The sequence below is a fragment of the Penicillium solitum genome (assembly GCF_028829755.1).
Source record: "Penicillium solitum strain IBT 25940 chromosome Unknown utg000005l_segment0_segment0, whole genome shotgun sequence".
Taxonomy (NCBI): Eukaryota; Fungi; Ascomycota; class Eurotiomycetes; order Eurotiales; family Aspergillaceae; genus Penicillium; species Penicillium solitum.
In genome coordinates, this window is record NW_027072125.1 from 647,712 (window position 1) to 673,837 (window position 26,126).

The 26,126-nt window shown below is 48.0% G+C and overlaps 9 protein-coding genes across 9 annotated transcripts; 5 read left to right on the plus strand and 4 right to left on the minus strand.

Moving 5' to 3' along the window:
- Window positions 1–358: 358 nt before the first annotated feature.
- N7455_007841 (actin-related protein 2/3 complex subunit 2) lies at window positions 359–1,792 on the minus strand (the record flags this gene model as incomplete). Its single annotated transcript, XM_040960258.2, has 6 exons — window positions 359–505; window positions 556–604; window positions 676–776; window positions 842–980; window positions 1,042–1,570; window positions 1,662–1,792. 6 exons carry the CDS (start codon window positions 1,790–1,792, stop codon window positions 426–428), a joined length of 1,029 nt encoding a protein of 342 aa, XP_040809298.1. The 3' UTR covers window positions 359–425.
- Window positions 1,793–1,896: 104 nt separating this feature from the next.
- Window positions 1,897–4,888, plus strand: N7455_007842 (snoRNA-binding rRNA-processing protein DIP2; the record flags this gene model as incomplete). Its single annotated transcript, XM_040960239.2, has 3 exons — window positions 1,897–1,913; window positions 1,972–2,223; window positions 2,287–4,888. The coding sequence occupies 3 exons, from the start codon at window positions 1,897–1,899 to the stop codon at window positions 4,886–4,888; spliced, it is 2,871 nt and encodes a 956-aa protein (XP_040809318.1).
- Window positions 4,889–5,843: 955 nt separating this feature from the next.
- On the minus strand, window positions 5,844–7,397 carry N7455_007843 (metalloendopeptidase WSS1; the record flags this gene model as incomplete). The annotated part of the gene is made up of 2 exons (XM_040960209.2): window positions 6,924–7,397; window positions 5,844–6,870 (listed from the first exon to the last, which is right to left on the minus strand). Exons 1-2 carry the CDS (start codon window positions 7,205–7,207, stop codon window positions 5,844–5,846), a joined length of 1,311 nt encoding a protein of 436 aa, XP_040809321.1. The 5' UTR covers window positions 7,208–7,397.
- Window positions 7,398–7,973: 576 nt separating this feature from the next.
- Window positions 7,974–9,530, plus strand: N7455_007844 (DUF1776 domain-containing protein; the record flags this gene model as incomplete). Its single annotated transcript, XM_040960272.1, has 4 exons — window positions 7,974–8,006; window positions 8,064–8,403; window positions 8,467–8,630; window positions 8,688–9,530. 4 exons carry the CDS (start codon window positions 7,974–7,976, stop codon window positions 9,528–9,530), a joined length of 1,380 nt encoding a protein of 459 aa, XP_040809275.1.
- A 98-nt stretch (window positions 9,531–9,628) lies between these two features.
- On the minus strand, window positions 9,629–10,932 carry N7455_007845 (uncharacterized protein; the record flags this gene model as incomplete). Its single annotated transcript, XM_040960270.2, has 3 exons — window positions 9,629–9,708; window positions 9,877–10,240; window positions 10,483–10,932. The coding sequence occupies 3 exons, from the start codon at window positions 10,930–10,932 to the stop codon at window positions 9,629–9,631; spliced, it is 894 nt and encodes a 297-aa protein (XP_040809350.2).
- Window positions 10,933–15,298: 4,366 nt separating this feature from the next.
- Window positions 15,299–17,585, plus strand: N7455_007846 (tetratricopeptide repeat protein; the record flags this gene model as incomplete). Its single annotated transcript, XM_040960212.2, has 2 exons — window positions 15,299–17,373; window positions 17,426–17,585. The coding sequence occupies 2 exons, from the start codon at window positions 15,299–15,301 to the stop codon at window positions 17,583–17,585; spliced, it is 2,235 nt and encodes a 744-aa protein (XP_040809297.2).
- Window positions 17,586–19,221: 1,636 nt separating this feature from the next.
- N7455_007847 (DUF3712 domain-containing protein) lies at window positions 19,222–20,486 on the plus strand (the record flags this gene model as incomplete). Its single annotated transcript, XM_040960234.2, has 4 exons — window positions 19,222–19,382; window positions 19,487–19,902; window positions 19,981–20,102; window positions 20,166–20,486. 4 exons carry the CDS (start codon window positions 19,222–19,224, stop codon window positions 20,484–20,486), a joined length of 1,020 nt encoding a protein of 339 aa, XP_040809327.1.
- A 2,004-nt stretch (window positions 20,487–22,490) lies between these two features.
- On the plus strand, window positions 22,491–23,053 carry N7455_007848 (uncharacterized protein; the record flags this gene model as incomplete). The annotated part of the gene is made up of 2 exons (XM_065605745.1): window positions 22,491–22,600; window positions 22,804–23,053. The coding sequence occupies 2 exons, from the start codon at window positions 22,491–22,493 to the stop codon at window positions 23,051–23,053; spliced, it is 360 nt and encodes a 119-aa protein (XP_065460694.1).
- A 1,585-nt stretch (window positions 23,054–24,638) lies between these two features.
- Window positions 24,639–25,243, minus strand: N7455_007849 (uncharacterized protein; the record flags this gene model as incomplete). Its single annotated transcript, XM_065605746.1, has 3 exons — window positions 24,639–24,684; window positions 24,862–24,968; window positions 25,034–25,243. The coding sequence occupies 3 exons, from the start codon at window positions 25,241–25,243 to the stop codon at window positions 24,639–24,641; spliced, it is 363 nt and encodes a 120-aa protein (XP_065460695.1).
- Between the last annotated feature and the right edge of the window lie 883 nt (window positions 25,244–26,126).

The following is a 26,126-nucleotide window of genomic DNA, read 5'->3' on the forward strand; positions in this document are numbered from 1 at the left end:
CCAATCTGCTAGATACAACACTCATTAACTATGTACCTAACTAGGTAAAGTACATTATTTTGTTCGCGCGTTGAGCAAACAAATATTGGAGGCGGCTGGGGATATGTTTCGCATGATTGGTTCCCGAGGTCGTCATATACCTGTTCTAGCAGTGTTAATCACATGGTTAACAAGACATGAGATACATAGTCAATAGGACGGTTTGTAAAGATAGCCCACAAGGCTCGATGAGACGGTTACCGAGCTAAAAGTACGGATGACTTGCTACCTAGATCTACCTGCATCTGAGAAAGTACTTACATACCTAGGTGGCTGAATAGAGTGTTTGCTATATACATCCATGTATGGATGCTGGGGTGTCCCCAAAGAGAAGGCATATCAACAATGACTTGAATTGGCTCATACAAACAAATAAATTCGAAGCTCTACCCCTGCACTCGGAATGTGCGACCACTAGCAGTCTTGCGCTCTCGTTCTTCATTCTCTGGCCGAGCTCGGTTGAGCACTGTCGTGAGTTAGCGATAAGTATACTTTGTTGAACTGGAGGATTCATACCCTGGAGGAAGTCCGCTGTTCTCTTCCTCATTCGAGTGTGGATGTAGGCCTGCGATGTACGGTTAGTTATTGCTGTTTTGCACTATCCATGAATGTAAACAAGACTAAGGAACCGCATACCTTTGAAGCTTTGATGTGGTAGTGGAAATAATCGCGGAAGGTTTGGATATGAGAGATGTTTTCATAACGACGCTGCGGGGTCAAGTGTCGAGGGAACAGAACTGCAAGCCGAGTCGAGTCAGTACTTATGCAAGATGGAGGTCGATAGCGCATTGTGCATTCATACCAAAGGTGACATAGCTAACTTCGCCCCCAGAAGCGTTCAGACCAGGAACATTTGCAAGCTCAAGGGGAGGGTCGTTACGGAACAGGACTTGAGGGGCATTCTGGAGCGTCAAGACACGTCGCCGGGCGTCCACAAATTCCTATAGGTTGTTAGTAAGGGCTCCCCGTGAATGCGCAGACCAATTGCGACAAAGTACGAACCTGCAGGAAGACCTTGCCAAAGATCCGGTCTGTCTCTTCACGGAACACGGTGCTGAAGATCACTGTGACTCGGTCCCAGTTGGCTTTGATATAGATGGCCTCTTCTTCGCGGTAGTGAATTGCCATAACTTCACCGCCTTCTTGGATACCCTGTGGTGCTGATTCTGAGGTGTATCTGGAAGCCTCCTCGGCGAGCTTGTTGAATTCATCGAATGCCTTCTCGAAAGGAGCAGCCATTGCGTTCCGTTTCAGGAGGGCAAGCTTCATAATCAGGTCATTCCGGGCCTGCTCCTCTGCGGGCAGGTTTTCGAGATCGATTTGTACTGAGAAATCATATCCCGGCTCTGGAGATACAATGTAGGGACCATATTCTCTCTCCAACACCTCCTGGGCTCCGTACTGCACCAGTTCCTTGTAGCACTTCACATTGATCGAGATGAGGATCTTCGTCTTAGACTCGGGAGTAGAGAGGTGAAATGTCACACCGTCGAAGTCGGAAACCACTTGGTCAATGGAGGAGGGGGGTGCTCTGAGTTCAGCTTGTTAGCCGGGTGCCTGCTTCGGGGGTATGTGTATACAATGCGCGGGATGGCAGTGCGGGGGGGAGGAATGAATCATACCCAGAAAAACGCTCCGTAAGGAGCGACTGGATCAAAGCATTCTGATAATCTAAGAGAAGCATGACGGGCAGGACAATGGATGGTATGCAGTGCAGGTGGGTGGCTGTTGTGAGGTTGCCCGTGATCGTCATGGGCGGTGGGGGGGAGCCGTAGAGGTCGCTGTCACCGCCCGTATTAATTTTGTCCTATCGATAGCAATCGGAGATTCCAAAAATTTTCCCATCCACCCTCAACGATGGTGAAATCATACTTGTACGTGTGAATTTTTGTGATTTGGGATCCTCTGATCTGGGCGCTAACTATTAAACAGTAAATTCGAGCATTCGAATACATTCGGGCTCGTCGCCTCGGCGTCCTCGAATGCGGTTTGGGCTAAAGATGACCAGACCGGCATTGCGCGCCAGACGGGCGCCGGACGAGCCATTGTCGGCGCAAGCGAGGAAGTTCTGTGTTGGGATGTGAAAAAGGGAGAACTTCTTGGAAGATGGCGCGATTCTGCCTGCAGAGCGCAGGTTAGTGTGGTCACTCAGAGCATGACAGATGAAGATATCTTCGCAGTTGGGTGAGTGTCCTCCGGTGTGACCTAGTGGAATGATTTTCCTCTAACTATTATGTGCCTTCTCAGCTACGAGGACGGAAGTATTCGTCTTTGGGATTCGCGCACCGCCACGGTCATCATTTCTTTCAACGGTCACAAATCCGCCGTCACCAAGTTGGCCTTCGACAATGCAGGCGTGCGCCTCGCCAGTGGTTCAAAAGATACCGATATCATCCTCTGGGATTTGATCACTGAGACCGGTCTTTTCAGACTTCGCGGACACACCGACCAGATCACCTCGCTACATTTCCTATTCCCTTCCCCAGAATTGCTTACTGCTTCTGGATTGAATGAACACTCAGGATTCCTATTGACCACCGGAAAGGATGCATTGATCAAAGTCTGGGATCTTGCCTCTCAGCACTGCATTGAAACACATGTGGCACAGTCAAATGGCGAGTGCTGGAGCTTGGGTCTTTCACCTGACCAGGGCGGATGTATCACAGCCGGTAACGATGGCGAACTCAGGGTCTGGTCGATCGACGAGGCGGCTATGATGGAGATTTCCAAGGAGAAGGTGGGCGCCGATGGTCGCCGAATCCTCACAGAACGAGGAACTTTCTACCGACATGGCAAGGACCGCACACTTGGCATCCGATTCCACCCCCGTTCAGACTACGTTGGATTCCACGGTTCCGACAAGTCGGTTGAAGTTTGGCGCATTCGCTCTCAGTCGGAGGTACAAAAGAGTATGGCCCGGAAGAAGAAGAGAAGAAAGGAGAAGGAGGCTCGCACCGAGGAAAACGGACCGGAAGAGGATAACGACAAGCCTGAGGATGTTTCTGCCGCTCCTGTATCTGAAGTATTTGTCCAACATGTTATCGTGCGCACTGGTGGAAAGGTTCGTTCCTTCGACTGGATGACCAACAAATCAACTGGCCTGAACCTGCTTGCCGCAACAACAAACAACCAGCTTGAGGCCTACAACGTTGTGCCAGCGAACAAGAAGAACACCGACAGCGAGGATCCGGACTACACTCGAAGCTTAGCAGTGGACATTCCTGGTCACCGAACAGATATTCGGTCGATTGCATTGAGCTCCGACGACCGAATGCTTGCCTCTGCTTCGAATGGCACTCTCAAGATCTGGAACGTTCGCACCGAGAGCTGTCTACGAACACTCGAGTGTGGATATTCCCTGTGTTCCGCATTCCTTCCTGGTGATAAGATTGTCGTTGTTGGTAACAAGAACGGAGAACTCGAGGTGTTTGATATCGCATCCTCAACATTGCTCGACACCATCAAAGCCCACGACGGACCTGTGTGGTCACTTCACGTGCACCCAGATGGCAAGTCTATGGTCAGTGGAAGCGCAGACAAGACAGCCAAGTTTTGGAATTTCCAGGTTGTCCAGGAGGAGATCCCGGGAACCAAACGTACCACTCCCCGCCTCAAGCTGGCACACACAAGGACGCTGAAGGTTAACGACGATATCCTCAACCTTCGTTTCTCTCCGGATGCACGACTTCTGGCAGTTTCTCTCTTGGACAACACCGTGAAGGTCTTCTTCGTCGACTCGCTGAAGCTATTCCTCAACCTTTACGGACACAAGCTTCCTGTCTTGAGCATGGATATTTCCTACGACAGCAAACTCATTGTCACTTGCTCAGCTGATAAGACCGTTCGACTCTGGGGCTTGGACTTTGGTGACTGCCACAAGGCTTTCTTGGCCCATGAGGACAGTATCATGGCAGTGGCATTCGTTCCCCACAACAAGGATGGAAACGGTCACAACTTCTTCAGCGCAAGCAAGGACCGTGCTATCAAATACTGGGACGGTGACAAGTTCGAGCAAATCCAGCGCCTCGTTGGTCACCACGGTGAGATCTGGGCACTTGCCATGAGTCACACTGGGGATTTCATTGTCAGTGCCAGTCACGACAAGAGCATCCGCATCTGGGAACAAACCGACGAGCCGTTGTTCCTGGAGGAAGAACGTGAGAAGGAGATGGAAGAGGCCTACGACAACACACTCACCGCGTCTCTCGAGCAGGAGGAGGACGGTGAAGATGGCGAGAAGGCCGAGGCCGTCGATGCTGGCAAGCAGACGACCGGCACTCTCATGGCCGGAGAGAAGATCATGGAAGCTCTGGAACTAGGCCTCGAGGATCTCGAAGTCGTACGCGACTGGCGTAAGGTCAAGGCCGCCAACCCCAACGCCGCCGCGCCCGATCGTAACCCCGTCTACCTGGCTCTCAACAACGTTTCCGCCGAGCAGCACGTTCTGAACACCGTCCAGAAGATCCCCGCAGCTGCCCTCCAGGACGCTCTCTTGGTTCTGCCATTCTCCAAACTTTCCGCTCTCTTCACCTTCCTCAACATCTGGGCGGATCGCGAATGGAACGTGCCCCTCACCTGCCGCGTGTTGTTCTTCATCCTGAAGACCCACCACCGCCAGATCGTTGCCAGTAAGATGATGCGGCCTATGCTTGACAGCATTCGGGTATCTCTGCGTCGGGTTCTTGCCCGTCAGAAGGACGAGATGGGCTTCAACCTTTCCGCGCTGCAGTTCATCGGCAACCAGATCCGCGAGCAGAGTACCACGGACTACGTTGATGAGGATACCTGGGAGGAGCAGCAGACCTCCAAGGGTACGGGCAAGAAGCGCCAGTTTGTCAGCGTTGCCTGAGTTTAGGATTAGGTTTGTGTACAAGCATGTCTATTGGCGTTATGATCATTTTCGACCTTGTTACCTTGGAGGTCTTCTCTATCTTGTTTTCCATATAAAAGTTTTATATCCTTGGGAGTTGAAGAGAATATAAGGGATGTATGATAGTTCAATTTCGAAGTAAAATATAATCTTTTCTCTGGGATAATTGTCTACTGGATTTTCATAAAGCCAAATGTATCAAAGTAATAGAATAGAATAATTCATTCAATTGGTCTAGCTATTATTATGTCCTCCCGTACGCAACAATCCAAGCAGTCGATGATACCGAAGACGAATTTAGAATCTGTATTGCAAAGAGACATCATTAGCGATTTACTCCAAGCAACGACACGTTGATCTTTCCAAGACCAGAACCAAGAAAAGAAACAACAAGCATCCATAGACTCTACTCAGGAGAACCAATGTAAGCATCGACGACAGGGATTTCAGCCCCTGTCATACCTCTTCCGGCTCTTCCTATTAAAATTCCGGTTCTAATGCGAATCTCATCATGATAGAGTCTGTTTGGTGGATGTTTGTTGTTTCCTCACTTGTGGTCCTGTCAGGGGAGTTTAGTGCAACATACCTATTAGTATTTTATTCCAGCATGGACCAAAAATCAATCTCATTTATTGGTCTTGGTCCACACTGGACTTTGGTGTTGGTTGGAGCTGGAGAAGAGGAAAGAGTTCAGATTGGAGTTTTGTGAGAAAATTTGGCCCGGTGGAGCTCCATTAGTCATGAGGGTCACGTGTCGATTTTGTATGGGGCTCAAGTCTACCCCTGGGTAATGGACACGGAATTTGTATAAAAAATTGTGTATAATATTTAATATTCATTCAATGTTCAATATCATACTGGTATCAATTTCATAACGGTCATGATTCTCTCGGTGGTGTTTAAAGCATGTGGGGTGGAACATCTCCAGATTTGGTCAAGAGGACGGCTTCATTGTCCCACAGCAAGAACATGTCCACCACTGAGTTTCCATAAAGCTACTACACGAAGTGCAAACCCATCCAAGGGGCTTCTTATCCGCACCCCGATCCAAGGACTTGAGGGTATCCAGTGCACGGGTTCGGTTCTTGAAAAGAAATGGATCACCAGGATTCGCGTCCTTCTCTTCCTTTCGATCAAGAGTTAAAGGCCTTTTCTTCGAGTTTCGTGACTCCGGACGCACTGGTTGGATATTGTTTCCGAAAGAGGTAGATGTGGATAGCGTATTGGTCGGAGGCGGTCGTTCTGCTGCACAAACATCACAACATAAGAAGGTAGACGGGTTCTCGAGAGTGCACATTGGGCAGATCCAGGGTGTCTCGTATGAGCTATTATCGGCTGTAAGGTCAACAGTTTCATTGTGATTTAATGAAGGGGTTTCTTTTTGAAGCACAGGCAGAGTTTTGGAGATAACAGGCGGGATGTCGGAAGCAGTAGGTGGTGGTGATGATTTTGTTCGAGGCCCTGCCGGATTTTCTTGACTTGGGGGGACATATGACGACTCATATTTCTCCTTTTCTTCTTCTTGTATCAGTTCGATAAATGCCTCCATGATAGCCCTCTCGTTTGCGTCATCTTCTTCGGCTTGGGTTCTGAACCCATGCGAGGCCTCTTCCGCAAGCTCAGTGCTTCGGTCTGTGCCAGAAGCACAACCCTGGGTCACCTCAATACGCCGCTGTGCAGCGTCAGCCCTCAGCTTCCGTATATCGGTTCCACGGAGCACGCGGGTGCCGCCGAGCTTTTTGCCAGAATTTTTAGTAAGAACCCTTCGCTGTTCAGCAGCTGCACGAGCTTGACGTCGAGCTTCATCCAGCGGAATTCTTTGGCCACCCAGACGCTTTCCTTGGGATAAGAAGCCCTCCCCGGTGTAGCCTTTTCGGGCTAGTTCCTCGTGCTCATCACGAAGTTGATTCCACAGTGCATGAAACTGCTGGTTGTGAGGACCAATCACATTGTGGGCAAGTCTAACATTTATCAGAATTTGTATTTTGGGATATTTAGACATAAGATCACTCACTCGTGAAGCATAGTATCCAAAACCTCCTCGATGGGGAGAAATTGCCGTTGGTCGGAAGGATACCGTAATCTTAAACAAATTTTTTGGCCCGAGTTGACATTCAGCCCTAGCAGGTTTCGCTGCTGCGGATAAAACTCACAGAGCGCGCCCACTCTCCAGGCGCGCTGTCGCATGATCGGTTTCACCAACGATGCGACCTTGCGCAGGATCAGGAGTGCCTCTGCTTCTCGGGGGCGTTTCTTTTCATGGCGGTATTCTGAGATAAGAGGGTCTAGCTCCCGCATTTTCGAGATTTTTGATCAAGAACTTCCACAGTACGGTAAAACAGGATGCCGTGAATAGGTGAGATGTTACTGCCTTCGTTTGGATGGCCTCCTCCGAGGCCAGGGTCTAAACAAGAAGATTTCACATCAGAGCATGACAAAACGATGGCATTACATAGATGGCCTCGCGGATAGCCAGGAGCAGTCAGAGGAACATAGCCAAGTGATGGAAATTCCAGAATCAATCCAAGTTCGGGGCATCCATGGATGGCTTTTTGGCATTGATAATCAAGCAAGGCACATATTTGACACCTGATATTTCAGGCTCAAAATTCGATCACGTGCCTTGATTCTACATAGTTGTAACGGAATGAGGTATTTTCAATAATGCAAAATGGTAGTAGAGAGAATTTTAAAGGTAATTGGAACGGTGTGTCCTGGGTAATACTAATACTTGCCAAAGTGATGACTTCCGCTTAATCTCGTGTTTGCAGGTGTCATTTGAGGTCACGATATATATTCACTGTATCACGTTAAGACAATAGCCAAGTTGCTGAAAACAATATTTTGCTAGTTTCTCCCTACTTCTGCCCACAGAGATGCATATATATTTTGGAAGAATAAAAAGAAAAAGCATAAGCAGCACAACTAATCCTGCATACTCCCTTGGCTGTTTTATACAAAGCGCTGCTCATGTGACCTTTCCGATAACACTGGTGTTATCAGCATCCATCTTATCGAACTTTCGCTCTTCTTTTTCTTTCCAGCTACTTCCCAAATAAACAAGATGACGAGCGACGACCTGTTCTTTTTTGACTACGTAAGTATCATGGAAGGAGACAAAGAATACCCTCAGTGCTGATACTTCCTCATCTAGCTTGCGTCTATACCCCATGACGTAAGGCGGTATTCCCTCGAAGTCGCAGACTCCATCGACCGGCAAGTCGACCATGCCGCGCACGCGATCAAGGATACGCTGGCCCAGCAGTCATGGCTACCACCCACTGTTCGCCCGGCTCGTGTTCCCCCGAGAATGCGGTCATCGCAAGGCCTGACGGACCGGATCCAAAGCTGGGTGGCTCGGAATCGCGCATGGACGGCGGCGATGCTCGCCTTTATCGGAACCGGCGTTGTCTTGTACTATGGAAACAAGAAATTACACGGAAAACGGAGAAAGGCCAGAAGGGCGAGCAACGGCGCGAGGAAAGAGATTGTTGGTATGTGTCATGATTCCCGCATTTGATCTGCACTAGGATCTGAGTGCTAATCTGCGATCATAGTCGTTGCCGGATCGCCACATGAGCCGATGACAAGGGCTATCGCCATGGATTTGGAACGTCGAGGATATATCGTATATGTGACTGTTTCTTCCGCGGATGAAGAGCATATCGTCAAGTCCGAGAACCGTGTTGACATCAAGGCTCTCTGGTTGGACCTTACAACCGTAAGTGTTGTTCGTGTATCTCTTATACGGGAGAACCCAACTAACATTGTACACTAGACATCCTCCTCGCCGTCCGAAATCCATCCCTCGTTGCAAGAGCTTCGCTCCTTGATCACTCAACCACAGTCGCCTATTGCCGGAGTGCCTCCGCACACCTGCATACTGAGCGGCCTCATCGTGGTCCCATCACTCAACTATAGCGCAGGCCCTGTCGCAACTATCCCGCCGTCATCGTGGGCCGACACTGTTAACACCCGCCTCCTTTCGCCTATCCTCACAGTGCAGGCCTTCCTTCCCCTGCTGACCCTCCGGAGCAATAATAGCACTATTGTCTTTGCCAATCCTTCCATATCATCTTCCCTTTCCGCGCCATTTGCCGGGCCCGAAGTTGCCACAACCCGAGCAATCTCAGGCTTCGCAGCCTCGCTTCGCCAGGAACTTCGTCTCCTCGAACAAGGCAATGTTGACGTCGTCGAGCTGCAGCTGGGCAATATCGACCTAGGACCTACATACCGAAATGGCCAGAATCAAATCGCAGGCACAGAAGTCCTCGCGTGGAGTACCCAGCAGCGAGCCCTTTATGCCTCACAGTATCTGTCCAGCGTTGAGCAGCGCCCAGTTGCCTCTGCTGGTCCTAGCACCGTACGCGGATCTCCGGCGCGGAATCTCCATTACGCTATTTTGGATGCCTTGGAGCCCACCTCGCGCGATATGTTCGGCCGGAAAGTTTCCAAGAAACGTGTCATGTATGTGGGCCGGGGAGCTCGATCGTACAGCCTGATCGGGGCCTGGGTTCCCAGTGGACTCGTGGCGCTGATGATGGGGTACCGCAGTGGGAATGGAATGAACTCGGAGACCCCGAGTGGCAGCGGCAGTGAAAACAGCTGGGAGAGAGTTTAAGCTCGTGTACTATGTTCTGACACATCTCCCTTCATGACCTTCTCATCTTTAATATATCAAAAGCATTCGCTTTGAATAATGTTTTTCTGTACATAATATCATTGGAAATACTCTTCGCTCTTAATAACACTGTTTCGCCTGATTATCTCATTCATATCATCGCATACCAAGGCATAGTCTTAAAGCGACATAATCATTACATTAGCAGTTACCTACTAGGATATTACTGGTATGACGCGGCACCATCCCCATCCCTATGCACCTAGAAAATTCCCCCCAGAAGAAGAAAATCGACCCATAACCTTGCTCTAAACCGGCACATCCTTCATCTCATTCGATTGCTCACCACCACACGGCTCAACAAAAGAATTATGCGCGCACAGCGGATCCCGTCTCGCCCGCTTAATTTTACCATGCGTCAGACGGCGACGCAAATGAATCAGCGCCCAGGAAACCAGGAAACAAACCAGAATCGCAGCCAAGATACCAAAACAGTATTCCACCACACGCTTGCTCTTCTGTTCGTGCTCGCCGACGTCGAGGAAGGAGTATGGGTACCAGCCCTCGGTTTCGTGGGTGAGATATGCGACGCAGAGGTATAACAGGAGCACGAGGATTAGGAATGGGATTGCAATGAATGGATGCGGCGCCGTGGCTGGGAGGATAATTTCCAGTAGGGCGTAGACAGAGTTTAGGCAGTGTTGGGAGATCTGGAGGTTGGTGGGTTAGCTTGAACTGTATGGATTTTCGCAAGTGTTTTTTGCTTTTTCGCTCTATATCTGCGGAATGGAGAAGTGTTGCGGTAGTGGGATTGGAGGGTAGAGCTTGTGATATGTCAATGTCGATGCTCAGGTTCTTGTTTTGGATTAATCCAACTGGCTGAGCTATATCTCTGTGGCGGGGAATATATCGAAAAGAAAGCATAGAGAGAAAATCGAAAGATGATACATACATTTTGCCAACCGGTGAATGTCTTCTTGTACCACGGCGGAGTGAACAGTATAGCCCAGAAGACAACTGTAACGAGAAACGGGTACGTCGTAATTGTCACATACAACAGACTGTGGAGCACTCGAAAGGCTCGCGGCCAGCGGTCGAGGAGAACCGAGTGGCCTATTCGTGCATAGAAGGCTGTGTGGATTGCAGCGAATAGCATGTAGAAGCCAATACCCCAGTAAGTCAGCCAGGTGAAGTAGCTGAAGGAGTGACCAATCGAAGCGTGGTCATTGTGGGTGCCATACCAGCCCCAGAGGACGAAGATGGAGGTAAAAATGTACAATGAGATCAGACCGCGAAGGCCGGCGAGCATGGCGGGGGGTAAGATCCACGACGTCTCGAAATGGTGCTTGTCATCGGTAGTCGGGTCGACTCCGAAGAGAGTCGTTAGTGAGAGTCGAGGCATGTTGTTGTGTGCCTCGAGACTTTGTTGTACTTTGAGAGAATTGGAGCCAAAGAGGCAAACAAGCGAGCAAAAGAAGATTCAGCTGTACATGTACTAGCTTAGGCGGGCAGTAAGTTGGTAGCTAGATGCTGACATTGGAGCTGGGGTATTCAATGCCTGTTTCCCCCACGTTATATAGAGTGCACTCGCAAGCCGTTTTGCGCCCTTAGGGATCGATTAGGAGGACCAGAGCCAGTAATGCAGGCAACTTTGCTTTCAGTCTCACATTTGATTCATTTTGTTCCCACAAGCAATGGCCCTACACACCGAAAAGAGTTTGAAGGCTTGCGATTGAAGCTAACGTTGAATCGGTATCGATTTCAATCTTCTACGTCACCAGTCGCTGCATACATTGCCGTCCCAGATATTGGTAAATTCGATCATAAATCAAGTTAGATAGAGCTAGACGAGATGTTACCTTTCCTTATTTTAGCTCCTAATCTAAAACACCTCTTACAGAAAAATTACACACGCTACCGATTCCCAATCACCACAGTAGCACAACCTCGCTACTGCCACCCAGCCAATACCAATATCCCCCTTACAATCAATTTCACTTAATAAAATAAGGACATATAAAGATATACTGCTACGGCTAGCGGATATTATAAATGTCTTCTAACTCCGGTCCCTTTAAATTGATTATTTATTCGATTCAGCTTCGCCTATACGGGTAGCTACGCTTTCCCCCAATCTCGAACCGCTTTTTATCTCGATAAATAGACCCAGTTAGTACTATCTTAATCTTAGTACTAATGACAATATTACAATTGCCGTAATAAGGGTATTTAATCCCTTAAAATACCTCTTCTTCGCGGCTTTCGCAGCGTCTCGTCTTTATAACAGGTTACCCAGCGCCACGGCCCTTCTCTAAAGGGTCTTATTATTATACCGAGCACCTAGGATAAGAGTAAGGTAAGGGAATTCGATTCTAGGTATAAATATTTAGAACTTAATACCTTTAGCATCAACCAGTTAGCTAAGTCATATCCCTAGCTAGAAGAGGTCTGTCTTCCACACGCTATACTTTCCAAAACGTGGGGGGTACCGACTGTTACGGAAATTGGTAAAAGGGAAAGGGAGATACGGCATCAGTTACTCTATAACAGCTCACATAAAAGTTACATCCCGGAGAGACTAGCACGATTTCTTTCTGATATCTGGCTGCCAGAGCCTGGAGAGAAGTACTAGGAGTCGGCTTGCAGCAGCTTCACTTTGCGGTCAGATGATACTTAAGCTTTCTGATGGCAGGCTGCTAAGCAAGTGAAAAATGAGATTCAGATGTAGATACATGTAGCAATCTGCATGCATATACGCTGTAGGATAAACTAATATGGTACCCATCGATTTGTAAATGTAGCCTGTAGAACTGATTTCATGGGGGCTTAGTCTCGTGCCGTACTCTGGGCTGTATCCACCGAGAGACTATATATAAGCAATGGCAATCATTCGATCCTTTACTCGAGGGCTGGTCTGCTTTTTTAAACTTGGCAGGCCGGCACCCGCGTTCTGCGGCCACCAAAGATTTAGCTGACGTTTTGGATGATCATATAAAATAGCTTCCTATAAGGAAATTAGAAAGTCGTTCTTAACGAGAAATTCGCTTTGTCTTAGATAGCTCAGACGGGCGATGAGGGCAGTAAGTGGTGCTTAGTCTCTTTCCTATTTCGTATAGCTCGACTAATCCTGTAGGGTATCGAGCTATATGGTAGGGTATAAGCTAAGATCTGCCAGATGAGACTCGAGGAAGCTGTCTTCCGCGGCTAGCTTGATTTGCTTATAACGAGATAATCCTAACTCGCACCTTCCAATTGCCAAGTACGGTCCTGTGCTGGATTGCCAGAATGTGGCTTGAGACATATAATAGATAATTTCCTAGCGTACTTTATGAAATGACGCCCCGGGCTATCTTCTATCAACTCTGAGACGGTTTCTCGGAGGATTTGAGGGTGCTAGAAGATGACGGAAAGGTCTTGGTAAAAAAGAGGGGCCGCTATTCCATAACAAGTGCGATTAGGCCGACTGAAAGTAGAGAGGGCCGTGCGTGAACCCAGACCATCAGCATGAAGCTAAAGGTTTTAGTGTCTTACAAGAAAAGAGAGCGCGATGCGACATACACTGAGACATATCCGGTGCAAGAGCTCCGGTGGAAGATGATTCATTCTGCTCAGGCCTTGCAGTCCTTGCAATCCGACGAAATATATTCGCGAAAGGATATAAGAGCCTGCAAAGATCTAAAGAGAAAGGGACTCAAAACAAGTGTTTTTTCGTAGTTTGCTAAGCGTTGCTAAGTGTTGCCAAGAATCGCCAAGACGCGGTTTCTAAATCGCATCAAAACACAATGTCTTACTAGCTCCGTATTGATGGGCAGTGATGTGTGGTATTTTTAGTGTTCCCTTCTTGACTTATGTAAAAACCCACATAGAGATTTGCGTAACATCATTATGGATTTCAATAATAGGTGCATGCCCTCTTATAGAGCTGATCCTATGTAGTCTACTCGCTAGCCTTTGGGCAAAGAAAAGGATAGTACCTCAAACCGAGGCCCAATCCGACCAGGAGAAGACCACACTTTATATTTGTTAAGCGCACATGACATTCTATATAACAAAATGTCGTGGTCATTACGTGCGAGCAGCGACTCCCCAGATCCCTGACTACTAGATTTTATCCAGTTATCCCAAGTGTTTCCGTACGGTTCTAGTGCGCAGAATGTCTTTGTGGTAGTAGTAGTAGTAGTAGTAGTAGTAGTAGTAGTAGTAGTCAGGATATTCCCAAGTAGAAGGACGAATGCCTTTGCCCGAAGAGCCACTTCGTTATCCGATTCGTAGGCCGTGTGCGTAAGTGCCACCAGGACATGGGCACCAACTATCGTCTTAAGCGATGAATCATGTCATTTAGATACATCGTGCAACATCGGCAAATCCACTATTAGCTGCCGCGTGTAGTTAATGGGAAAAACATTCCAATCGAAATCACATGCGCTTCATCAAATGCTCGGAGACAGACTGTGAAAACAGAAACCGAGGGAAATCTAGGGTGAAGATGTTTTGAAGATGTTTTATTTAATAGAGAAGCAAAGAGGGGGATGCGCCCTTCTTACGGACTCTTGATATACTATTCTTCCAAGGTTGAGTTTAATGTTCCCCAGGTGCTAGGTAGGGACCTATGTATAGCGCAAGGTTCAGTCTAACCGTGGCCCCGGAGATATGCATGCTGAGTAACATGTGATACTATTCCCAACTAGGGATAGTGCAAACCACAAACCACGGTTGAGTTGACTCAAAAGGCCGCGTATGTATGTATATTTGTCCTTTCATCTCCCAGAGACTTCCAATGTAGTGATTGTACTACTAAGATGGAAAAGAAAACATCATACAACGGTTCCCAGAAGAGGTTATATTGGGCTATATATCTATCCCATCATGACCAATTTTCAACCCTTTTCAGACTGTGGTACCCGCTCTCGTGGCTTGCAATATAAGTAGGGGATGGTTTCACTTCTCTCGGCTATTGGTGCGAACCTGGAAAGCTAGCCCATCCTAGCTTTTGTACTCCGTATATAACTAGGCACCAGCTGCTTCCAAGGCTGTCATAATTCTAAACATAAAACGCAATAGCTCATGCATGTGGTTTTTTCAGATTAGCAAATGGTGAAACCACCCGTGTGGGGAGAGACGGCAGAGGAACTAGGACTAGGACCGGAACTAGAATTCTAGAAGATAGCGGGTCAAAGAAAACACTCCCGAGGTCAGTTATAGTGAAATGATTAGTGAAATCAATAGTAGATTCCCAAGGGATGTATTCAATTAAAGAATAGTTATAGCCAATAACAATACATAGTATGCTGGATGTTATTCCTGTATTCTTGGCGACCCCCTGAGCAGTTCTCTCCCCCTGAGACGATCCCTTGTCAAACGTCGAGACCCGGTGGAGCGACTGTTTTATTTTAGTGCACGGGACGCCTCTATTTACTACTTGTCATAGTCTCGTTCCAAGGTTTGCAATTGTGATCGTCAGTGCCCTCCGTTTTTCTCCTTTCTCCTTTCTCATCTCTCTACGGAGTACACTCTCCTCCTTTCCAATGCCCTGAAACTCCTTATTCCTTGCTTCAATACTGTCTGTAGGGCTGTCATTCCTTTGGCTCTATAATCTCGCCCCCCCGCCCGAACCCCCCCCCCCCCTTGTGTGTTATCCGCAACTTCGCCCTCCGCCCTCGACTCGGAACTTCAGACTACTCCGATGCTTCCTGCGCAAATCTCGAAAGATCCAACCGACTCAGGATAAATGATTCAATAGCCGACCATTTCATATTCACCTATCTATCATGGACATGCGAGGGAAACTGAGCGAATGTCGCTCCATATCCCACGACACCCTACGAAGTGGCTCGCCACGGGTGGCGCATTTTGACGGCGAGGTTCCTCCCGCACTCTCCCCTCTCGACGCATTCGCTGCTCAAAGCCGATTTCTCGCCCGACAACTCGATGAGTCTCGACGAGGAGACCGCCGCATGAGTCGGCTGCCGCCGTCGAGTGTGGCTCGATCGCTTTCGCAAGGCCGCCCGGGCTTCTACCGTTCCAAATCGTCGACTGAATCCCGCACAGAACTGACCCGGAAACCCACGCAGAAGGGACTGCCGGAGTTCGAAGACCCCAAGTACCGCCCTATCTCCGAACATCCCCGGTTGAGCTCGATTTCCCATGCTAGCACCGAGGCTAGCTATTACGAGGATGATGACAATGCGACACCTCGGACAACGATGTATAACACTGGTCCGGAGATGTATGGGATGCCGCGCGCCGAGTCGCCAGAGGAGGATGCGCCTGCTGGTGTGGCGGTTGCTAAGCCGCAAGGTTCATCGATCGACTCAGCTTCGCGACTGGACATCCCACGCACCTTGGCACCACCAGTGTCACCGCGGTCGCGCCCATCCAGCAGTGCTAAAGTGACACACCCTGAGAGTTCTGATGATGACTACAGCAGCTCTAATGGTGGGTCGACATTCTCCCAACCTCGAAAGCTGTCCTCTGGAAGTGCTGTGTCATTGCCTTATTCTCCAATGTCGACATTCCCTGCACGACCACACCCTCGATCACCATCCTTGAGTTCGGAGACATCAGGAACGGGAACGCACAACCTCCCCCGCCCTTCTTTCAATTTCTCTCGACCGCTGAGTCGGTCCAGTACGAGCTTGTCTGCTCCTGGAGCTTCGACGCCTACAGAACCGATCCTTGCTTCTGGATCGAACCATATGTACCGTCGCAGCAGGCCTACTCCGCTCCTCTTACAACTTTCGACCGAAGATGCTGCTGCCATGGCAGCCATGGAGGGTGAGCCGTCGTCCGCCGTCTCGTCTTATGTTTATGCCAAGTATGCGCTTCCGCGCGGACGGTTCCTTTCACGGGATTCTGTGGTCTTTGCGGGTTTGCAAACACCTCATTTCGAGTGGGAGGAGCCTCTATTTGAGAAAACTCCTCCCCGACACTCAGAGGAGCCGCCGCGGATGGCACGAACACCATCCCCTACTCCCCACCGCCAATTTGAGCACTCACCGAAGCCTCACTCGATGCACGAAGTTCCAGCTTCTAAGCCTGAACCCCCGACCCCGATGCCGACATTCCAACCTCAATCTCCACCTCAATCCCCACCTCAGCCTCAACCCCAACCCCAACCTCAACTTCAACCTCAAACTCCCAAGACTAAACGAATCCCACAACCACCGCCTGTGCCCGACTCGCCTGTGGAACCGGCACCACGGCCCTCCGTCGAGAACACCCGCCAGACGATCAGCGACAAGGATGAAACTGTCTCTTCTGCGGATTCGGCCAGTACCATGCGACCCCAAACCGCTGCCGCTCAGGTGACGGCTTCCGGCCTCACGGCTGATGACCATGTCGCTAAGGGCATTGAATGCCACGAGCGAGGATCCCTGAGCGAATCGACGTACCACCTGCGGGTTGCCGCGAAACAGGACCACCCGACGGGAATGCTGCTTTATGCGCTGGCCTGTCGACACGGCTGGGGCATGCGATCCAATGAGAAGGAGGGTGTACGATGGTTACGCAAAGCTGTGGATTCCGTCGGATTGGAAATGTTGGCCGATCCGGATGCTCCCGGTGCGTCGAAGGCGAAGGAATTGCAAAAGGCCTACCGGGCTCAATTTGCTCTGAGCATTTATGAACTAGGCGTCAGCTACTTAAATGGCTGGGGTATCGAGCAGGACAAGTCTCTTGCTCTGCGCTGCTTCGAGATCGCCGGTCAATGGGGCGACGTTGACGCCATGGCCGAAGCTGGATTCTGCTACGCGGAGGGTGTTGGCTGTAAAAAGGATATGAAGAAGGCGGCACGCTTCTATCGCCAGGCTGAGGCCAAGGGTATGAGTATGGTTGGAAACAGCTGGTATGTTTTTAATCATTACATTCCAATCCATTTTACTAACGATTATCTGTAGGATCTACAAGGACAAATACAACGAGGTCGAAACCACGTCCACGTCCACTGGACGCTCCCGTGGCCGAAATGCCAGCGGAGAGAAGGACAAGAAGCCTCGCAGCAAGTCCCGCACTCGCAGTATCTTCCAACGCAAGAAGTCCAACGTGTCGGAGGCATAGACTATCTGTCTGTCTGTTTTATTCACTTTCCTTTCCGTCTCAACGCGTTCTCCTTGTAGTTGTGGAAGAACCATCCATTTTGCATTTTGCATTATGTTTGGAGCGTTCTGAGCCGATCTTTGATTTATTCGCATTTTTTTTTTTCAACTCGATTCTTCGACTTACATTCCTTTACTTTCTCATGTCTAAACTTTTTTCTTCTTCTTGTTCTCATTTTTCCTTTCCCGAGCCGCCTGGGCAGCTGTTATCGAGCATGGACCGAGTTTGGTTCACGTGTCTCGCTTAATACTTCAATTCTTCGTGTATACCCTTTTCATTTCTTCCCATCATTTCGCCAAATCTTTTTCTTCTTTTATTTCCATGGCACCTTCTTTTCATTTCTCTTGGTCATATTTATTGGGTATGATCCCCTGAACAATTTTGTTCATATTTTGACTCATATTTTGACCCATATTTGCTTGATGCCTCAGCGTGGCGATTCATGAACTCATGACAGAATCAAGACAGCGTTGATCTGTATCTTTTGGACTTGTAGGATCCATTTCCTTGATATTCTCCAGTTTTCCGTTCCAATATATAAAGACAAAAGTAATAAGTTCTAGACCCCCGCATTTGTTCCCCGGCTTTTGTCTCGGAGCATTGACCCGAATGTGTCTCAATTGCCTAAATTGGCTACATCTCCGGCTTTGCCCCAAATCCACTGGTGTCTTTTGGTTTAGCGGGGGATTAGCGGGGATTGCCAGAACCAGTTCGGCTCTTCTGGCTTTCGCTTTTTTGCGTATAGACGTATAGCACCTCTTGAATACGGGGGTGCACACTCCTTGCATCCAGGGTCGCCCCTCCTTGGCAACACGCTATCTTGCTAGTCTCCCCGTCCACCAATGAGCACCCTGTTATTCAACAATCTAGTGCAACCGTGCTCCATATGAGTATCTCTTAAAATGGTGCCCCCAAATCTCTCATACATCATTTAGGAAAAGGTTCTGGTAGGACAAATGCACCCGTCCCGACGCATGCCGCTTATTAGAACAGTCATTCTTCGTATTTTGGTCCACCTCGGCTCTTCTCTTTCATGTGGCGATGATGATTAGACTTGGGCACTCCTAATCTGAAACGTTCTATACACCCCAGACTGATTGATCGTATCTCCCCGGAGATCTGGAGTTCCCCAGACGCTAAAATGAGACATGGAGTTACTATATTCTCCATATTGAATTGGTCAAATGACAAAAAAGAATAACTAAAAATAACTAAAAATAAAAAGGAAATGAGATGAGGGCTATATCGTGCTTAGGTGCATTATATTTCCCCTTTCTTTTTCGGATTGCATTTTGGTGGCTTTTTTACTGCTGCATAACATGTGACGCTAGAAATATACCTTGTCGGCTTCTTTATTTTCCAAGGTCCCAAATATTCTTTTTCCAAAAGGTGGATTCTTGGATTTTTAGTATAAAGTACCGACTACTACCCACACCCTTCTAGAGCCTGTGCTTGTATCACTTTCATTCATTCCCATTTTCTTTCTGGCTTCGAAGCTCTTCTCTTTTTCCTAGGTGTTTGTTCGACTCGGTATGTATATCTCTGGTCCAGAACCATCTTCCAGTCCCTAATCCCTAATATAAACCACAGTACCAAAATGTCGTCCGCAAAGCCTGAATTCGTCGAGGAGGAATCCCACATAACCCCAACACCAACCAAGAGGAGCTTCGGCGCGCGTGTCGGCGCCCATTTCAAGAAATGGTGGTGGGTGCACTTGATTATATTCATCGCCTGTTTCCTCATTATCCTACTACCGGTGTAAGTCCACCCCATTCCATTTTAAATCCGCCTTGACCACGCGGACGCCACACAGTCCAGACCACAACATGAACATTCCACTCACCCTGCATTGCATCGTCTAGTGTCTACGTCGCGTATCCCAAGATCGCACAAGATGCCGTCAATGACTCAACCCTCAAGATCACAGAGATGATCCTCAGCAACCCAACACCCGAATCCTTCCGTCTCGAGCAGACACAGGTCCTCGGCTCGGATAGCTCTTATCACCCCCAGATCTACGCTTTCAATTCCTCGGTCTCGTTGGCTGGAGATGATCCTTTCGCTTATGTTACCGTCCCGGCTGTGAAGTCGAAGGACGGCGCGGAGATTCACTTCGAGCAGAATGTTGCTTTGACTGATGCTTCTGCGTTTGGGGATTTTACTACCGCTGTTATGTTGAATGAGGAGGTTTCCTTGAATATCTACGGAAGACCCGGCTTGAAGCAGGGTGGTTTGCCTAAGACCACGGTTACTTATAACAAGACTGTTGTTATGAAGGGTATGTTGATCGTTTCCTACTTCTTAACCTCATTAAATGTGAGATTGGAAGAGCAAGATGTACTAACCGATGAACCAGGCCTGAACCAACTGAAGGGCTTCACCGTATCCAAGTTCTTCATCATGTTCCCACCAGTCAACGGGTACGGGATGAACGGCACCGTCATCATCCCCAATGCCTCCGTCATGACCATTCCACTGGTAATTACTCCTCTTTCTATATATCACATCCCCATTCTCCACAATGCTAACACAAACAACCAGGGCAACGTATCTCTGAACCTCGAGCTAGCGGGCAAATCAGTAGGAACAACCTACCTAACCGACCTAACCCTCAAACCAGGCAACAATACCGTGCCAATGATCGGCAAGGTCGACCAATCCACCATCATCAGCCTGCTGGCATCAAAGTCCAGCCCTTACAAAGACGGTATCATGCCCTTCGACATCACCGGAAACGCGACATCAACATACAACGGCAAGGAATTGCCGTATTTCAGCAAGGCGCTGGCTGCGAATAAGCTTTCTATCAAGTTGGATATTAAGTCTGCACTGAGCGAGGCCGGTGTCGATATTACCCTGTAGTGGGGTTTTATGTTTTGTGGGTGGTATACCGTTTCTGTCTATGCTCATGGTTTATGCTCCGCGTTCTACATTTCTATATTTTATTACCATCACCGGTAGTGGGATTCGGTGATTTTTATGTGCTGTTTGGTGGTTTGTTCACGTTTGTGTATATTTAATACCCTTTTTTTGTTATGAGCTTGCGCGATGAATATAATTTCCAGTATCTTTGGATTTGGTTCTATAAGGAATCTAGACTGGAGGATATTGTAGGTGGTGCTAAGAAAAGAACAAGAATGACTAGTTAACGAGGAAGACAAACCTTAGGGATCGTCTAGTGCGGAGGAACTCCCCGGAGGATAAAGTTGGGGAGCCAAGGAAACAAGTGGGTCCTGTGGAGGCCTCAGGCATCAACATTCCATTTTCGGCTAGCGGCCGTCCGAAGTATAACGACCGCCAATGTGATTGTTTCGAGTTCCATATAAATTTTATTAGATATGGGAGGTTAGCTACTTCTAAGTGTGTATGTATGTATGTATGTATGTATGTGTATGGAATTTATTTATGTGTCATTGATTGAGGGGAGAAAGGGGTTGTAGGAGGAGTAAAGAAAATCAAATAAGGCCTAGGAGATGATGTGATGGGAAAAGTAGCTTCACCTGAGAAAGGAGAAACTCAAAAGGACGAGAGAGAGCTGCGTAAATCATTAATGGAATGGGACGGGAAAGTGGAAAGGAAAATAATGGGATGGGTGAAGATGAGCAGGAAAGGGAAGGAGGGAATAGGGTCAAAAATAATTGGAATCGAGTTGGGGGAAAGAAGGGATGTGAATAACTTCAAAAACGCCGTTATGAGAATAAAGAGGAAGATCCAAGAAGAATCAGGTAATTGGGGAAGCGTCAGGCAGTTGGGAATAGCTTCAACCGTGAACCGCGGGAATGGGCGAGATGGGAGTTACCTCGGAAAGGCAGGTGGGGATAGCCTCATGAACGGAGCGATGATTTCAAGGGAATACGGAGAAAGGATCAATACAGATATTCACAGTATAGGAAGGAATAGCTTCAAGAATGACGAGAAAGGGTTGTGATAGCCTCAGAAGGTATCTAGAAAAAGTGGACCTCGGGACTCCGAATAGCTTCATGATCACCTAATTGAGACACATAGAATCCAGCCAATCAGATCACTACAAAGAGCCAAAAAAGCACAGTTACCATGAAGATCCAGAACAGGTTTTCAACCCCAAGCCCCACTTAGCTCAGTGGAAACAAGCATCCGTTGGTGTCAGACTGGAAAACGGTTACTAGGCGAGACACCTTCCGATTGACTGCGGAGAGCGGAGCGTGTGTGTTCGAGCCAAGGGCGAGATCTCTCTGAACATAGCATTCCTAACAGGCGTTTGGCCCGCCTGGCCCGAGGGGTAGGAGCGATTGAGGTTCGCTAACAACACACCGTAAATATCTGCTTCCCAGCCGGTGAAGACGGGTTTGAGCTATCCCTTCGGGGCCCTCGCCTGTGATACAAACGGGGTTAGGCCAAAATGTTTTTTTTCTTTCCTTTCTTTTTCAAAAAGAAAAAGAAATGAAGATGTTTTGAAGCTATCGAATCTTTAAATTCGGGATGTGGACTACGGGATACTGAGGCTGTATCCCGAATTCTGTAGAAATTTCGAATATTGCTCAATTTATATATGTAGGAATAGCATTAATATCAAATAAACAATGAGAAACCAACTTCCAACTTCCAGGTTGTCGTTGATATGGATGATATGGACCCACAGACCCGCTTCCCCAGATTTGGTTTATTTTCCCAGAAAGTTCCCGAGGTCCGGTCCCTCGTTTATTCTTCTCTACACCATCCCTATCCTTCGGCTTGGGAGCTTCATGCAAGAGAAAGCATTGCGCGTCCTCTTTTCACCATTGAGAGCCATGAGGTATAAAGCTTCGATGATTTCGATGACCCATTGGGAACTGTGACAGCAAGAAGGCAAGCAATTCTCTCAACTCGACAATCTCAACACTCTCCAACATGCTCGAACCACCCTTCACAGGATCCCACATCGACATCCTGAAAACCGGCTACTCAAACAACCAGAACTGGATGAGCTTCTACGGGTTCGGCCCTGCCATCAACGTGGTGTGTCCTCCTACCCCCCAACAATCCCGTGCCCACACTAAGCACCACTGGCCAATGCCTCAGCTGCAACACTCGACCATATCAACGTTACCGTCCACAATGGCGCAGCAATAATCTACGTATACAACACAACCACAACCACAACCACAACAATAACAATAACAATAACAATCACCAACTCCTGGCTCTACTCTGGCCCCGTTAGCAACGGCCCCTACGCAAGCGGAAACGGCACTATCATCGCCCACAACGTGGCCCACAATTCCGGTAGCGAGCGCTCGTCTAGTTTCTTAGGCAATTTTCTGAAAGACGACATATATTCCTACGATAGCGTCGCGCATTCCGTGGGCATCGGCTCAGCCACGTACTACGCTCTCGAAACAATCGAGGAGAATAATGCTCTCAGAGATTGGGAGTACGGACCTGTTGTTTTCTCTGCCGGCGCTCTGGTCTAGGAATGTTATCACCGATGCATATCTTGACAATGTTGAGTTGGACGCTGAATGGGGAGATTTCGTGTCGGCGAATTATTCGCAGATCACGCAGGACTTAGACTATTCTGCTTCGTATGAAGATGATAGTAGTCTGCAGCCGGAGGTACCCACGCGGGTCAGAAGAGTCGGATTTGACGGGTGATCTCGCTGCTCGTAACGGGAATTTCGATTGGTTGGACGCTTAATCAGTATCGTTCTTGGACAGGGGCTGCTTATTCGAGGTATAGGCATGCTTATTTTGATGTTGAGTCTTGACAGTACCAGCAGCTGGAGTTTGACCGCTAATACTACAGTTCGGAACTTTACTAATTCTGTTGCTGGCTCTTCTACTGAGATCTCTGGTCGATATCTAGGAGATAGTTTAGCTGAATGCCAATTGTTGAAGGTTTACCAGTTTGGGATTTTCTTGCTTAGAGTATCTTCAAGAGTTGTCTTATTATAGCCATCTAGTAGTAATAATATCCCGCTCTTCTGTGAAGTAACACCTTCTCGGTCGATGTATCGTTTCATCTGCTTTTCTCAACTCTACTTCTGCCTCTCCTCCGATTGAAATTCTTACGTGTTACCCTATTTGCGACTTGCATTTCCTTTACCTTTGGCATCTTGATCATTTGATCTTCATATGGCCGTGTTCAGCCCTCAAAAAACGAGCACCCCTAGTAGAAAGTAAAACTTTGTGAAAATTAAATTTCAATCTTATTTCTACCTTCTACCTTACCTTTCTCTGCATTGATTTCATTTAATTTATTGATTCCTTTTGGGGTTAAATGTACGAATGAAGATTCGGAGAATCTTTGATTAATTAATCTGAATGAATAATATCCCACACGGCGTAGTGTCAACTGGATATAATGGGTCTTTAATGTTGGGAATGGCGACCTTTTCGGACCTATCACCGCATATGATTATCCGGAGCCGACTGTCATTGATGAGGCTTTGAGTGGGTGCTCGGAGGACTACTATTCATACCAACACTGGCAGAAGACATACCAGATCATTGGGCGGATGACAAGTGAAGCATCGGTCGATGGTACTCGGGAAACTGAAAGTACATAGACTGGCCAGCCAGACACGTCGTCTTGACAGCTCCTTCTGTGGCTTTCACTTGACTACAGACACCCCGGCTCTTTCATGAATGGAACAAAGTATATATGGAAAATCTCGGCTTGTAGATCAAACTCTGGAGTACAACAGCTTCGATAATTGGGCAGATTGAGTGCCTGACCATGTTGGAGTTCACACGAAGACTCGCAGACAGCATAGAATGGATCATCTAGCACCTTCCAGTAACCCTGGAAAAAAAAATATAATTATAGTCAATACTCTCATCCAGGGGTTGTCAGAGAGAGCGACGGCTTTGTTCGCGTTGTTACTCCCCTCGCTGTATAATTATATACAAACCCGATCCAAAAGGACATTGGCATTGCGTGTACAACACAAACGGAAACAAAAACCAGGAAAACTGGGCTCATATTGCGCAATGAATGAAAGAAATCCAAAGCAAGGAAACTAAACACAATAACCACGCAAATTTGACGTCTTAAAGTTACAGAAAGTCCGGGTCGGGTCTGGTCGGAACAAGACTTTCAAAACTTGAACATGTCAGATTTGCATAGTTGTCCTGCTTGGATTCCTTGTTAATTTTGCTTGGACGTATCGCGCAAGCCGAGTGTAATTTCCCCTGTCTTTTGTCCATTCGAGTCGTACGCGCAATAGAAATGTCCTTTGGGCACGGGGCCAGAATGTGTTCTGATGTGAGTTCAGCATACCCGAGTATCACCCTTGTTGATTCTGGGATAACATCTTCTACGAACTGTTCGGCCCAAGAGATGCAAGCGAGGAGTTCGTATCGGTTGTTTCCAATACCCTCAGGGACCTAAGACAGGTGATATTAGCGCGGATCACCACCGAAAGCAGACGGGGTCCATAGCGGCAACGTACAGATTCGCAAGGCTTATGCAAATGATTGCAGAGCTTGCAATTTTTGCCGTCGTAGGTCTCTGCATAAAATTGCACGACAAGGGGGTGCAACGCGACCGAATCGCCCTCGGTCCAGTCTTCCTCACAGTCACCCACAGACAGGTCATACATCAGGTGTGTTTTCGCAAAAATTGGAACCCTCAACTTGTGAGACGAACCTCGAGGAGGCATTTTGAGTGCGCGGAAACAGGAACGAACCAAGAGCGATAAACCAACGAGTCGTGAACTTGCAACTGATCCCCACTTTTTCCGGCTCTTCCATGGTTGTTCCTGCGGATAGAACGAGGGTGTAGTATAGAAAAGTGTTGTTCAATGCAAGGGCGTCGACAACAGTCTTTCATAATCGTGTATAGTGCTATAGGTCCTCTAATAATCAACATATTAACACTTATATCTTGACTGGTGTAGTTAGTGATAACTTACCAAGTCCATGGGAGTTCCAGGCCAGGTGATAGTTACCGACCATCCTTGGACCCCCGCAGGGACGGGGGAGGGGCTCAAATTCCCGCTGTCTCTAGGTACCACGATTCCTTTATATAAATATAAAAGCACAGCACATGGCTTTAGGTGAATGCTGAACAGTGTCACTTGGAGATGGAATGTAACAGAATCAACGGGAAAGTAGGAAAGGAAGGGAATGATGATGTGAAAGGTGAAGAAATTCAAACCCAGGGAGATGGTATTTATATGGCGGAGGGAATCTGGGAAATCAGGTAAACGTGAGATTATCTTAGCTGTCATTTTTCTTTCACATGATCGATGTAACCCAGGTAAATTAGGGGGGATCTGGATCATATGTATGTAGTTGTCCGCGGAAGTTTGGTATTCCATGGCAGCCTGCATATTCAGGCAGTGTTAAACGATTTGAACTCTTCATGGTGTTTCTTATGGTTACACCCGGAAGACGGTAAACTGCAGTAGTCAGTTCTCTGCTTCTCAACACTATATGCTGTACGCTTTAGATGTAGGACCGGCATGGGTTGGCGTCTTGGGTTCCCAGTAAAGCTGGTAGGGACATAGTACTTTCTATTAGACAGTTTCAGAGTGCTTAAGC